Genomic DNA, 14893 nt, shown 5'->3' on the forward strand with positions numbered 1-14893 from the left:
GGCTCGATGTGGATATGAAACCAAGTTTGTGTTCTGGTTCAAGCCTCCACCTTCCTTTGTAAAAGGAGGACAATGATAGTACTTGCTTCAAAGGACTGGATTGTGAATTAATGAAAAAAAAATACCCTTTTTTGATTCTGGGGGTCAACCTCAGGGCTGCTCTACCACTGAGCTATGTCCCCATCCACCTTTAGTTTTTGTTTGCAGATAGGGTCTTGCTAAGTTGCCAGGACTGGTCTAGAATTTGTGATCCCTGTCTCAGCCTGTCAGAGAGCTGGGAGTACTGATCTATACCATCAGCTGGTGACTCTGTTCCACTGGATGACCACCGTTACAAGGAATGGCTGACTTAGCTTAAGGGTAGGAAGGCAGCTAGTGTTATAGGTAACTCTAGGTCGCTTACTTTCCAGTGTCCTTCAGATAACACGTATCCAGATATTCTGGACCCTGTCTGTTTACATTGGAAAGTTTTGGAAACATCAAAGGGTTGTTTCAGGGACTTGGTGCTAAATGTCCTCATCTTTTCTCAGGAATGATACACTGTACTTCCCATGTACTTGAAAACCCTTATAATTTTTTTTCATTTATTTTCACATTTTATGCTCACCATGTTAAGTGAAGTAGACACACAAGCTTAAATATCACGATTTCTTTTTTTTTTTTTTAATTTTGTTTTTCTCCGGTACCGGGAACCGAACTCACGACCTTGCGCTTGCCAGGCAGGCGCTTTGCCGCTGAGCTAAATCCCCAGCCCCTCACATGATTTCTTTTATGTGAGAAACTCAAAATATAAATAAGGAACAAAATAAAAGATAGACAATAGGAAGTAGGCAGAACTTATTCAAATAGCCAAGGGAACAAGAGTTGGAGGGAATAGGAATGGATGGAAGGAGAAAGGGATAAAAAAAGAATTAAGATGTGCTACATACATGTACCAACTCCCCCCACGATAAATGCAATCATGATATACTGCAAATATGTACTAATAAAAAAAGAAAATCTGGATACACCCAAAAATAAGAAAAAAAAGTCCATGAGAAACCAATGAAGAAAAGTTCAGGTTTGCCTCACAGAACAACAACAAAAGAAGACAAAGGGCCCCCAGGATTTCTTGTGTAGAAGGATGAATTGAACTGGGATTCTGAGCAAATATCAGACACTGGGGTGTGACTTTGCACAGGGATTACAGAGCGCACCTCCTTATGACCCTGCTGTTTTATTCCAGTACATACAGCAGCACAGCATTTCCACCTGGTTAGTACCATCCCCTCACATCCACCATGAACAAACATTTTTTTTTCTGTTACTGGGGATTGAACAATGGTCCTGGCACATGCTGGCAAGAACTGTGTCACTGAGATGCATCCCTAGCTCTTTTATTCTTTATTTTTTTGAGACAGGGTTGTGCTAAATTACTCAGGCTGGTCTCAATTTGCTACCTCCTGCTCAGCCTCCTCAGTAGCTGGAATTACACGTTGAGTGTCAACCTCTCCCCATCTAGATCAAAAGCCTTTTAAATGGGATTGAAGGGAGTTAGCCTATGGACTTCTTGTTGGTTAGGATGTTTAAAGTAACCCAGAGACATGATTTTTCATGCTGTAGAATGATTTTATAATAGCAATGTTTAAATAAAAATATCTATTCATACCAAATTGTGCTGGGTTTTCTAAACATAATTCATTGAACAGAATTCCATTAAGGTGTGGTGAGGCACACTTACAATCCCAGCTCCAGGAACATTCAAAGTTTGAGGCTAGCCTGGGCAATTTGACAAGACTCAATCCATCAATCAACTTTTTAAAAAAAGCTGAGATGTGCTTGGTGGTAGAGTATTCGCCGGATATGGGAAGTCCTAGGTAGATCCGAGTTTTGCAAAAAACTATCTCTTTCCACATACTATGTTTAGTGCCACGAGGAGGGAGCATATGGAAGGCAGCTACCTCAGGAGTTTACCAACAGTCAAGTAGTATAGCAAAGTTAAGAGTTTATTGATACACTGCAAAAGAGCACTGGGTGAGTTCCAAGAGAGGACAGCACAGGCTGGGAAGCAGCAGAACTTTATATTTTATTTCAGTGTGAGGAGGGGTCTGGGAATGTCATCCTAAGAATACTTTGATCAGGTCATGGTGGTCCCGCGGTCCACCCCTCAGATGTAGACATAGCCAAGCGTTGTTTGAAGAGTGCCATTCTTTGACAGAGTCCAGAATCTGTACAGTTGCTAGAAACAATCCCTCCAGGCAAAAGTAATAAGTGTGTAGGATTAGCTGGGGTCAGTGGCCAAGGGAGTCCGGATAAAGAATATATGTCTGCATTTGAAAGAAACTTCAAATTCTACTGAGCTGGGGGTAGAATTTATGTCCTTCAAGACATGTCAAGAGGTTAGAACTTCTAACGTTTGCGTACGGAGCGTGCACGCTGAAAAGCTACTGGTATACTACAGACTCATCATTCAGCTTCAATACGGCCTTAAAGGACATAACATAAAATAACCATGGCTCCCCAATAGTTAGGGACCAGTTTTAAAACATCAGATCCTGCTCTTCTTGTCAGAGAAACGTCACATTCTTTGTTCTGGCCCGACCGCGCAGAGGGTTGTGGGAAATGTAGTCTAATCCCCAACAACGACGTCTCTCAGGAACAGGAAATAACTTTGCGGCTCTCTTTTACGCACGCGTAGTCCCGCCTTACGCCATTTTCTCCCGGAAGTTCCTGGCCCTGCCCCGCCCAGTAGCTCCTCGGCCCTCTGAGGTGCTTCGGTCTCCGTCCCCGGAGGGTGGTAGGAGGACGGAAGAGCAGCCCTGATCCTGGGGAACGGGACAGGTATCCCGCTCTTGGCGGTAGCGAGGTCGCGGGCGGGTCTGGGCTGCAGGTCCTGAGCGGGTCTGGGAGGCGACGTGCAGGCCGGGTCCGGAGTCCCAGGCGTGGGAAGGAGCGACCCTGCCGTGCTTTGCCGACCGCAGGGTCCGGGGGTCAGAGGCCGGGCGTGTGGCGCCAGGTGTCCAGAGCGTGGCCCTGGAAGCTCTGAAGGAGGTGGTCGAGTGGTGGCGGGGCGCGGTGTGCGGACCCCGCGAGCTGGGCGGGGCGCGGGGTGGGATGTACAGTCCTTAGCAGTGTGACGTCAGTTTACCCATCTGTGATAACAGTCCTGGTGGAGTGCCCTCCAGCTCCAGGAGAAATGAGAGTGTGCGGACCGGGTCTTTCCGTGTGGCGGCTGTTTGTGGGCATCTTAGTGTCTCTGCAGCAGGCGGAGTTTCTGGTCACTTAGCGCGCTGGGTAACCTGACGGGCATCGTGCTTTAAGCTTACCGAAAATTTTCAGCAGTCTGCGGGGGAGACCGGGATGCGGGATGACAGACCCATTTGATTTAGAAAAATGTAAGGTGCTCCAGAGTTCGGAATCCCACCTGAGAGAACGGTGTGGCCTCACCCCTCTCAGTGGCACTTCAGAGAAGAGGCGCAGTGGCTCAGACGAAGTTCCTAGCTTCGCCTGAACTAGGCAATCACTGATCCTGTTGTCTAGAGGAAAGAACATAGGGGTGACTGCCACCTTCTCCAGAAACAGGAGCCGGGTGCTACTGTGGGGGTTAAACTAACTTTCCAGAGGAAGATGTAAGCTGGGCTGAGTAGGTAGGCAAGGACTTGGCGAATGTTTCTTAAAGGAGAGGTCTTCGTTAAGGTCCTATCCTTAAGGGAAGGATACCCTGTGACCCGTTTCCAGAGTGTGACCTTTCTGAAATTTATTTATTTATTTATTTTCCTGTACCGGGAATCGAACTCACGACCTTGAGCTTGCCGGGCAGGCGCTGTGCCGCTGAGCTAAATCCCCAGCCACTACCTTTCTCAAATTTAGACTATCAACAGATTTGATATCTGACAGTGTAACCTTTGTCCTGTTAGCTCTCATAGTTCAGGAAGGATTGGCCAATACTTTTCTTAAAAAGTGTTTCTGCTTTTTAAGAAAGATGAAAAAAATTGGTGTCACACAGATAAATGAGTTGTCCAGGGTCACCAGATATGTAAATGTCAGGCACATCTTGACTTTGGGCTAATGTTATCTACTTTGCACATTTAAAAGAAGTGTTTTCTTAATTTTGAGATGATTTGGATGAGACTGAGGTCAGCTTAGTAGGAACATTCAGATGTAGCCCTTTTTAAAAAATTTTTATTTTGGTCTTTTTGAGACAGGCATGTTGTGCAGTTCAGGCTGGCCTTGAGCTCACTTTGTAGTGCAGGCTTGTCTCGAACTTGCACTGATCTTCCTGCCTCAGCCTCCCTACTGCTGGGATTACAGATGTGCGCCACCACAGCCTGCCTTGTTTTGTTTTTTGAGAGCGGGTTTTGCTATGTAGTTCAGGCTGGCCTTGAACTCATTATGTAGCTCAGGCTGGCAGTGAATTTGCAGCAGTCCTCCTGCCTCAGCTTCCTGGATGCTGGGATTACACATGTAGATCACCAGACCTGGCTATTACTGTGTTTTTTGTAGTTCTGAGGTTCAAACCCTGTGTGTAACACCTGATAGGCAAGTGTTACGCCAAGTGTTACATCCTCCGACCCTAGAATGTTGTTTAAAAACTGTTTTATTGTTTATCTTTTTTCTCTTTAAAATAAAAAAAAATACTTGTCCCAAACATACCTATCCCTTGTTATTCCCAGTGTTTTCTGTACATTACGTGACTGAAAGGGTGAATTTCAGATGTGTTTCCCACTTAATGTCAGTAATCTGTTCCTAAAAATCATATATTCTGTAGGAAAATAGAAGCAGCCTATTTTACATTATTTGAAAAGGGAAAATTAGACTGTATCACACTTCAGCTTCAAACCAATAAAATGTAAAAACAATTCAATGTTCATATCTATGTAACAGCCTGTTTTTCTGATGTAAAAGCTTTGTCCTTCTGATCTCCAGACACTGCTTTGTTTGAATCATTAAGCTTAAGCCATACTGCAGTCCACCCTTTGGGTGTTTATTTTTTCCAATGCCTTAAAAGGTTTTTTAAAAATTGTATTTGGTTGTTTGAAGACTTTCCCCCTACTTCCCAAGATATTAAAACATTGAATTCTAAGTCCTTTGAGATAACAGCCTTTGCTGTATAATAAATCAACAATAATTTGAGGAAACCATTCAAAAGAAGAGACCATTTCATTTGATCACCTTCCTCTGGTGAACATGTAAACTGGAGTCAGCTGGAAGATCCTTTGCTGGTGATCCCTGGGGTCACAGATGAGCCTTCATTCACCTCATCCTTGAGTGAGGTTGGCTGTTTCCAGGTGACTTCATTCCCTCTAGAGCTTGTGCTTGCCCTTAGGAATGCCCCTGTGTATGGAGCGCGGTGGCCGCGGGCTTTCTCATAATGTGTGTCCAGGAAGACAAGCACCAGTGAGCCAGTTCTTTTCAAGCTTAGGTTTGCATCAGGTTTAGCGATGTCCTCTTGGCCAAATCAAAGTCAGTGGCAAAGCCCAGGGTTTCATCCTTGGGAACTGTTAAGAGGGTGTGGGTACATGGAGGTGCCTCATGGGGAACCAATACTGGAACAGAGCTTCACAAAGATGTACATTGAATACATTGTTTCCCTGCATGAGCAGAGACAAAACATGTTGAGTTGCACATGCATTTTTTGCAGGAAACTGGGTATATATGGAAGCCAGAGATGTTATAGTAGAAATGCTCGTGTGGGCTCTGCAGGATATTAATAGAAGAGTTCCCATAGTCCATGGGCATTCCTTTGACGTTAATGTTAATGAAGTCTGATCTTGCTCTGGTTTAAATTATTATTTCTTTAGGGAACATTTATTGTTGGTAAATCAGTTGATAATGTATATTTTTATTAACCCAGTAATCAATTTTATATCTAATCTCTCTACCAGTGACTGAATTTGTGGGTATGCCTTCAATGACTTCTTCCCTCTCCTTTATTTTTTTTGAGACCAGGTCTCTTGATAGTCCAGGGTGTTTCCCTATGTAGCCCAGCCTGGCCTTGACCTTGTGATATTCTTGCCTCTGCCTTTCACATAGGTGGGAATACAGAACTGTGCCACCTTGCCTCCCTTTTGTTAGCCTTTCTGGGGAAGGGATTATACACCCAGAGAGTTTGTTTATTTATTTATTTTACCTTTTCCAGCTAATAAGTGAAGTATTTTGAGGAGGAGGATAATCTAGGTCCACGCCTGCCTCGCACAACTGTCTTACATTTGACTTCTCTCAGCTATGCCTCCAGAGTCCTCTGTGTGTTTCAAAGAGCGACAAAAAATGAATAAATCTCCGGTGAGTTCTTTATTCCTCACTTTGTTTTGCATTGTGTTTTTTACCAGCTCTCTGAGGTCCAATACTTGAAATGAACTTGAAGAATGTGTAAAAGCTCAGCTTTATGGAAATGGACACAAATAAGACAGAATTAGCATAGATAAAGACTTCAAAAACGTCTGCTTTTTAAATTTTTTTCTTTTTCATTGAATAAAACGTGCAATAATATATACACAACCATGAATTTTTACATAAGTTCACAAAACTTCAGGTTGATCAAGGTAGAATGGTTGCCAGCACTCAAGGAGCTTCCTTGTAGCGTATAGATCTTATTTTTGTGCAGAACAAAACAAAATTGAATTTTATCTGCAGTATTTCCTCTATTTCAGTTTGAGAATAGAAATTTAACAAAAGCAAGGGTTTAGAGCCTGGGTATCCATGGCTTGAGGGGGCTGTATTGAACTCTTTGTTGAGTACAGTTTAGCTTTGGTGTTTCTGATGCCATGGAAAAAGTCAGCACATTTGTTTTATGATTCAGATGGAGCCTGAGAAGAGAGCATGGTGACTTGTCATGGCACGTAATTGCTACATCCAGAGCTAAAACATTATCTTCAGTGGTTACATAGAGGATATAGTAGAATGCTTTTCGTCACTATCTTGGAATTAAACTCTTATAGGATTCCTCAGTGTAAACAGTTCCCTGGTGCTAAAGGAAAACTCTTAATCAGGTTGTTCTGGAGTTGCTGAAATGCTGTGTGTCCAGGCAGCTTTTGCAGGGTGGTAGATGATTGTGGATGAGAGCTCGGGCGCCTGCAGGGTTGAGCTGACCGTGGGTCATTTGGGAACTGACTGTACCTGGGCCCCAGCGTGTGTACACATGCAGGGTGTGCAGCAGACTGGTCAGAGTGGTGTTCCCTGGCAGATGTCCCCACTGCTTATTTGCTTTTTAACCCGATTAGTGTTGTCTTAGTTCACTTTTTATAAGTTCATTAATAACATACATTTTAGTTAAGTCCAAAATTAATTGCCCTATTTTTATCTACTGTCCATGATCTCCTGTGAATTATTTGCCAGCAACTATCACAGCTTTACTTGGTGATATTTTCTGTTTCTTTGAATTCTTTTGCGTTTTTCTGTTCATTCACATAGCTCCTCCAACTTCTCCACATCCTGGATCTTATTCTTTGTACTCTGCATTTCTCCTTGGTAGATTTAGCTCTCTGGGGCTTGCTTGCCTCTTTTCTCCAGGTCAGACTTGTTCCCTTACTTTTAGAGCAGAACTCTAGGTCTCAGTTCTTAACTCCTTGTTAGACCATCTCTTCATCCAAAAGGCACCTCAAGCTCAACAAATCCAAAAGTACAACTTTCTTCCTTTATATACTGTATCACACTTCCTTGGCAGTGGCCCAACCCTATAAAATGAAATTTTTTCCCATGACTCCTCTCTCTCCCTCAGACCTGATTTCATCTGGTGTGATCTTCTGCATCTTTTAAATACGAATTTATTTTATTCACATATTTGCAGACAGGCCAATCTAGAAGGAAAGCCAATTAGGCTTGTGGGTTGATGCAGCAACTTTGGAAATGTCAATTCTTGCAGAACCTGAAAGGCATGTTTGCCCAGTGATAAGGTTCAATCCCTTGGGAATTGTGCTGATATACAGCCCATGTGGCTTATAAACTCAGATATGTAAATCCCTGAAGATTCAGGATCTAGTGAGAGATCGCTTCTCGGCCTTTTGGCTAAGATTAAGTGTAGGATCTAGTGGGAAAAAGCATGCAGGGGTCAGTGGGACACATTTGAATGACAGTTAATAAAAGATATGCACAAAATAAATTGAAATACAAATTTTCAAAATTTGCACCTTTTTTATGTCATGATTCTGTATGTAGGTTGCCCTTTGCCCGTACTGGGGATTGAACGCAGGGCCTTGCACATGCTAGGAATCACTTTATAAGGGAGGTAACATATCTAGTCCTTGCTTTTTGTTCTTTTTTCATTCTTTTCTTTCTTTTCCTTCTCTTCTTGTTGAGCTACATTCCCAGATTTTTATTTCTTATTTTGAGACTGATTCTCAATAAGTCTCTATGTTGCCTGGGCTGGGCTTGAACTTGTGGTCCTTTTGTCTCAGCCTCCCAGAGTGCTGGGATTACAGTTGTAACTTTTAAAAAAATTTGTTGCAGACTCTTTTCAGTTTTCTATTTTGTCTTTCTGAAATGCTCCTTGATATGCATCGAATTTGGCAGCATGACTACAAATGCATATAATGTCTTTTCAAGTTGAAATCTTTGAAACTGACATGGTTTCCTTCTAAATGAAGCAGAATATCTTACTTGTTTCAACATGAAAATACATCTATTTTTCACTGAATACTCCTGTTTTTTATTTTTTGAGAGGTCCTGTTTTCTTTTGAAATGATCTTGAAGCCATGCTATGATATTAAAAAACTAAGAAATAATCACTGTTCATTTTTCTAGTATTGATGATATTGCATAGGTAATTATAAACATAACTTAAGCAAAAAACTATTTGGTACATTTTGTACTTCATATACCATGATAGCTAAAAAAACCAAAGTTATTTCATGGAATAACAAACCCAGGTCTAATAACTGAATAAGGAAACTTCCATGTCTGCTTAATAACAGTGTATTTGTATCAGCACAGGCCCACATGGGTGAAGGTGATTAAAGACCACTATTGGCAATTGCTGCATTTTACCTGCTGCATTGCACAATGCATATGACATCTGACACATGGGGTTTGGGCACAGGTTTTGATTCTACTGACTGTGGCAGGTGAAGGAGGCAGAGTTAGCAATGCACTGTGTGCTCTCCTACACAGTGTTCCATTGTCATCTGTGTGGTCTGTTTTTGAGCACAGCACAATCAAATAAAAAAAAAAAAAAAACATAAACCTTAGATAAAATGTTGAGTTTACCATCTGCAGGGCCACCTTATTAGCTGTCCCGGGCCACATGTAGCCCACAGGCAGGTTGGACACATCTGCTTATCTCATGAGCCACTGGGGATGTTCCATATCCAAACTGAAACTTTCACGATCTTTACATGCAGAACTGAAGGCTTCAATGGTGTTTTGTTGTTTTAGTTGTTTTGTTTTTTCATACAGGGTCTTGTTATATAGTTCAGACTGGCCTTGAACTCACTATGTACCCAGGGTGTTGGGATTATATGTGTACTCCACCACAACTGGCAGAATGGTATTAAAATAGCAAATCAAAATTGCTCTCCATTGAATCAAGAATATGATTGACTGTGTTAGTAGAGCTCTGTATTGAAGTTTCCTTTGTGGAATTCCTTCTCAGTTTTTGTACTCTTATTTCTTGTTCTCTGTCAATAAATTCTAGTTTCTTCAGATATTTTTTCTTTTCTCCTTTACTCTCTTAGTTTCTCTTCAAGTCATTTCACTCATTCTGATGACTTCAGGCAGTCCTAAAATTGTTAGCTTACACTTTTTTTATCTTTAGTTTGCATCTCTCCTTAATTTTAGTATCATATATATATAATTGGCAGTTGGACATCCAATATTTGGTACCTGAGAGTCTCCAAATACAGCGATCAAGTCTTTGTCACGTGGTCATCATAGTGTTCTTCTGTTTTTCAAACTCTACTTTATAATCCCAGTATATAACTAGCTGCAGTCATGCAGGCAGCCTGGAAGGAAAATGTCCCTTTTTATCTTCTCCTCAAGAAGTCAGTAGCAAATTCTGTTCTTGATTTTCCTTCTAAATATTGTTTGTTGTAGAGTTACTTTCCTCTGTGTACTTTTACTTATCTGTGTCCTGATAGAGGTCATCATATCTTACTCTGGTTCCTTCCCCTCTGATGCTCCTATAAACCTTCCAGACTCCCTTGTAGGAGCTGACCGTTGAAATGCCAAGGTGCTTAGTTAACCTGTCTCTTCTCTGAGGACCTTATTATTTACACCACCATTTGGGGAGTGTCAGTACTCACCAAGAGTAAACATGGGGAGTCATGTGGCATGTGGGAAGGAAATAGTGGGATGCTCTGTGCATGGTTTCAACTTAAATGTAATTAAAAATCAGTAGCTGCTTAAACTGTTTTCTATTGGAATATATTCAAATATAAATGCAGAATCACACAGTCCATAATGAGTTCCTTCAGTATTGTGTTTATCTCCCATCACAGACTAGGTTCATTTACCCAGATACAATACTATGGTGGTTCCATTAATGTGGCTGTCTTCATGCTGTGCTGGTGACCAGACTAATGCTGTTGCCCAGTAGGCATGAGAAATCCTGGTTCACAGAGGGAAGAGCTTAACATCTTTGGGTTTTCAGTGAAGTACAAGCTTATAATACAAAACAACTATGGTTTCTCCTTTTGGTTAATTTGCATTGAAGTTATAGCTAAATAAGTTTGTGTAACAATAATTGTGGGCATGTATTCATACTTATTTCTTCTTCATACCAGATCATAAGCTCCTTGAAGAAGCAAAATTTTATTCATATTTTAATCCCTAGCAAAAAAGGATGGTTTTAGATTTATAAGGTAAACTTTGTAATAGTATTTTTAGTAATTAAGAAATAAATATATTACACAATAGTTCTCTGACTTTCCTTTCTCCCACAGTGTGAGATACACAGCAAGCTTCATGCATTATAAACACCTCTCTCCACTCCCACTAATGTCAGAACTTCACTTTCTTCTTGTGACAGAGCTGATGAGTGAGAGATGTTCTGTTACAGGTGTTGGTGTCATTTGAGGATGTGGTTGTGGACTTCACCTGTGAGGAATGGCAGGACCTGGATGATGCTCAGAGGACCCTGTACAGGGATGTGATGCTGGAGACCTACCGCAGCCTAGAGTTATTGGGTGAGTGAAATCCCTGTCACTCTCAGGAACAAGTGTCTTATTAAATATGTAAACACTGGTAAGAGTCAGTGCTATTGGGTATAGGCTTCTAGTTCATGAAGAACGTGATTATTCCCCTCTCTGTAATGAAGGGTTCACCTTGGCACTGTTACTGAACAGTGCTTCAAGCTGGACTGTTTATATTCTGCACAGAACATGATATAGCACTTTGTCAAATATATTATTTCCCATTAACAGGCCATTGCATCACTAAACCTGCAGTGATCTTTAAACTGGAGCAAGGAGCAGAGCCATGGATGGGAGAAGAATCTCCAAATTTAAGCCCCCCAGGTCAGTCCCTGCTTTCTGCGCTAGGGGGCTGGGAGGAAGGGAGCTGAGCAGGTATTGGCTGTGTTCAGTTGTTGGTCACTTTTTCCCCAGATCACAGGCCTGAGGATAGCTGGTTTGCGTCCATCAGACATGTGCATTACATAGTTTTCAAGGAGGGCATTTGCATGTATACACCTACCTTTTAATTTGTTAAATAGATCCTTACATTTTCCCCAAGTCTCATCCCATTATAGAAATGAAGAAAAGCAGTTTAACACTAGAAAATCTATTAATGCAGTCTATTACATTATTTATGAAGAAAATTCATATATTATAAGTCAGTATCGATTATAACTTCATAAAACCTTATCCCATAAAGATAGAATCTCTTTATTTTACCATGAGCATTGCAGAGAAAATGCTTAGATGTTATTGATGTATATGGTTTTTATCATTTTAGATGTCCAGAAAGCAGATGACATAATTGAGACCAGCCACCAAAGTGGAGATAGACATATGTGGCAAGTTGTAATCACCACCAAGAACACATCATCTGAAAACCAAGTTGAATTAAGAAATACTTTTAATTTGAGCTCTAGTCATATTTCAGATTTGATTATAAATAATGCAAACTATTCAGTATTGAAACCTGAAGAAAATGTTTGTCAGAACACACATAGCCCCAGTGAGCCTGGTGAGATGGATACTGGAGAGAAATCTCATTTGTGTACTATAACTGGAAAATCCCTGAGGTATCCTGAGCATTTTGGTCAGCATCCCAAAAATCCAGCCAGGCGACAGAATTTTCAATCTAGTGGACAATGGAAAGCCTTCACCAACGAGGCAACATTATTGAAAGAATGCATTACATATAAGAGGGTTCCTGTGGGGCAGGCCTGCTGGGAGCATAATGAATCTGGGAAAGCCTGTGAGAAGTCCGCTGTCATTGCTAAGGTAGGGAGGAAAACTCTTTATAAAAACTGTGATCTCATTACACATCAGACACACATGGAGGAGAAATGCTGTGAATGTGGGGAGTGTCAGAAAAACTTCATTACTAAATTAGACCTTCTAATACATCAGAAGAAACATTCAGCAAAAAAACCTTATGCATGTAACCAGTGTGAAAAATCCTTCAGCTACAAGTCAGACCTTATTGTGCATGAGAGAATTCATACAGGGGAGAAGCCATATGCTTGCAATAAGTGTGGCAAAACCTTCAGCCGTAAGTCAACTCTCACTATCCATGAGGTAATTCACACTGGGAAGAAGCCCTATGAATGTCATGAGTGTGGAAAGACATTTCACCAGAAGTCAAACCTTACCAGTCACCTGAGAACTCACACAGGAGAAAAGCCCTATGAATGTAACGAATGTGGAAAAGCATTTGGCCAGAAGTCAAACCTCAGAACACATCAGTGTATTCACACAGGGGAGAAACCATATGAATGTAAAGAATGTACTAGAAGTTTCTACCATAAACCAGCACTCACTATACATGAGCGAACTCATACCGGTGAGAAGCCCTATGAATGTAATGAATGTGGTAAAACCTTTTGCCAAAAGTCTTACATCAGGAAGCATCAGAGAACTCATACTGGGGAGAAACCCTATGAGTGTAATGATTGTGGAAAAACATTTGGCCAGAAATCATATCTCAGTAAACATGAGATAATCCATACTGGGAGAAAACCCTATGAATGTAACCAGTGTGGAATAACCTTTTCCCAGAAATCAAACCTCAGTAGGCATCAGAGAACTCACACAGGAGAAAAGCCTTTTGAGTGTAATGAGTGTGGAAAAACCTTTGGCCAGAAGTCAAGTCTCACAGTCCATCAGGGATCGCACAAAGGGCAGAAACCATATGAACGACAATATAGGAGAAGCTTCTTCCATTAAGCATAGTGCACAAGAAAAATCACACTGGGTAGAAAGCATATGAGTGTAATCAATGTGGAGAGAACTTTGAGCAGAATTAAAGGTCATTAAACAAAAGATAACTATACTTGGGAGAAGCCCTACGAAAGAGGAAAAACCTTTTAACATCATAGTAGGCATTACAAAGCTTATATGGGAGACAGCTATGAACATGGCATTACTTCCTCAAAAATCACATTTCAGTGTGTAATGGCAAAGTCTTCATTGCAGAGACTGGGTTATGTCTCCTAAAACCATTTTATTCTGTCTGTAATGCAGTCTTCATTTCTGGCTTTAACTTGTTGTGGCCATCACTGGTTTGGGGCTGTTCTTGGAGAGTACAGACAGGCATGAGCATTATGTCCAGGCCTGGCAACATAAAAGACAGTGACCATGTGCTCCTCTAATTTCTCATGTCTTTAGAACTGAAGTGCAGGTGACTCGGCAGATAAATAAGAAAAGATCACTGTGGGTTAAGACAAATGAAGAGAACAAGATCTTTCCAGCTGTATCCTTGTACCCTTAATTTTTTTTATGAAAGGGAGAAGTAAATCTCTATTCTGCTGTTCCATTTTCTGTGTGATCTGTTTGCATTGTGCCACCAGTAGCCCAGTTCTTTTATCAGAAAATGTATACAGAGGAAACCTCAGTGTTGTCATTTTTCAACCACAAGTCAGTTTTTGGAAGAATTTTTTCAAAAATGTAGAGATATAAAGAGTGGAACGAATTTGGGAATGCCTTTATCAGGTAGTGATATCCCTTGAGAGAATAAATTAAATTTATATTCTCAATATGTGAAGGCTTTTGGGGCTGGGGATTTAGCTCAGCGGCAAAAGCACTTGCCTGGCAAGCACAAGGTCTTGAGTTCGGTTCCTGGTACCGGAGAAAAACCAAAAAATAAATAAATAAATAAAATTTTAAAAATATTGAAGGCTTTTAATAAAATGTGCAATTTTTGTGTATCAGAATTCGCAGTGAAGGAAAAAGAATGCCAATTTTGTCTAATGGAGATTTAGGTTTTAAAATACAAATATTAAATATTGTACCAAAGATAGAGAATATGTCATTATAGCCCAATGAAATATGAGTGGTGATACTACCTACCAGTGTACATTTCACTACTTCTAGAGGATTTTTTTTTTTTTTAATCATAATGGTGGTTGGGAGATGCTACCTTCATCTGTGGGAAGAGGCCTGGAGTGCAGCTACATAGCCTGCAGATCATGGAACAGCCTCCTCAACAATACTTGGTTTATGCATAAGAGTAATTCATGTTAGAAATTTTCCTTATTGGGATCTAGAGTTAGGGGTGGTAGTTCATATACTGTTAGGTCACACTGTGACTTAAATTAGCACAGTCAGTTTTTTGGTTGCTGTGGCAAAATATGTTGTGCTGCAAAGTTTATACAATAAAGCTTTAATCTGCACATAGTTTTAGAGGCTGAAAGTCTGAGATAAGGTGGCCCCATCATTTCAGCATTTGTCGACAGCCCCATTAACTGTGTCAGTACGTTGAAGAAGGTGGAAAGCAGCCATATACTAAAGAGCCACACATGTAGTGCAATACTGCT

At 41.0% G+C, this 14893-nt stretch overlaps 1 protein-coding gene across 1 annotated transcript; it reads left to right on the forward strand.

Moving 5' to 3' along the window:
• The first annotated feature begins 1997 nt into the window (after positions 1 to 1997).
• On the forward strand, positions 1998 to 13893 carry LOC102027816 (zinc finger protein 717-like). The gene is made up of 5 exons (XM_013520526.1): positions 1998 to 2820; positions 6119 to 6261; positions 10970 to 11096; positions 11334 to 11426; positions 11866 to 13893. Exons 2-5 carry the CDS (start codon positions 6205 to 6207, stop codon positions 13302 to 13304), a joined length of 1716 nt encoding a protein of 571 aa, XP_013375980.1. The 5' UTR covers positions 1998 to 2820; positions 6119 to 6204; the 3' UTR covers positions 13305 to 13893.
• Positions 13894 to 14893: the final 1000 nt, after the last annotated feature.

Source organism: Chinchilla lanigera, unplaced genomic scaffold (genome assembly GCF_000276665.1).
Source record: "Chinchilla lanigera isolate Chin_1 unplaced genomic scaffold, ChiLan1.0 scaffold00055, whole genome shotgun sequence".
In the NCBI taxonomy this organism is placed as follows: domain Eukaryota; kingdom Metazoa; phylum Chordata; class Mammalia; order Rodentia; family Chinchillidae; genus Chinchilla; species Chinchilla lanigera.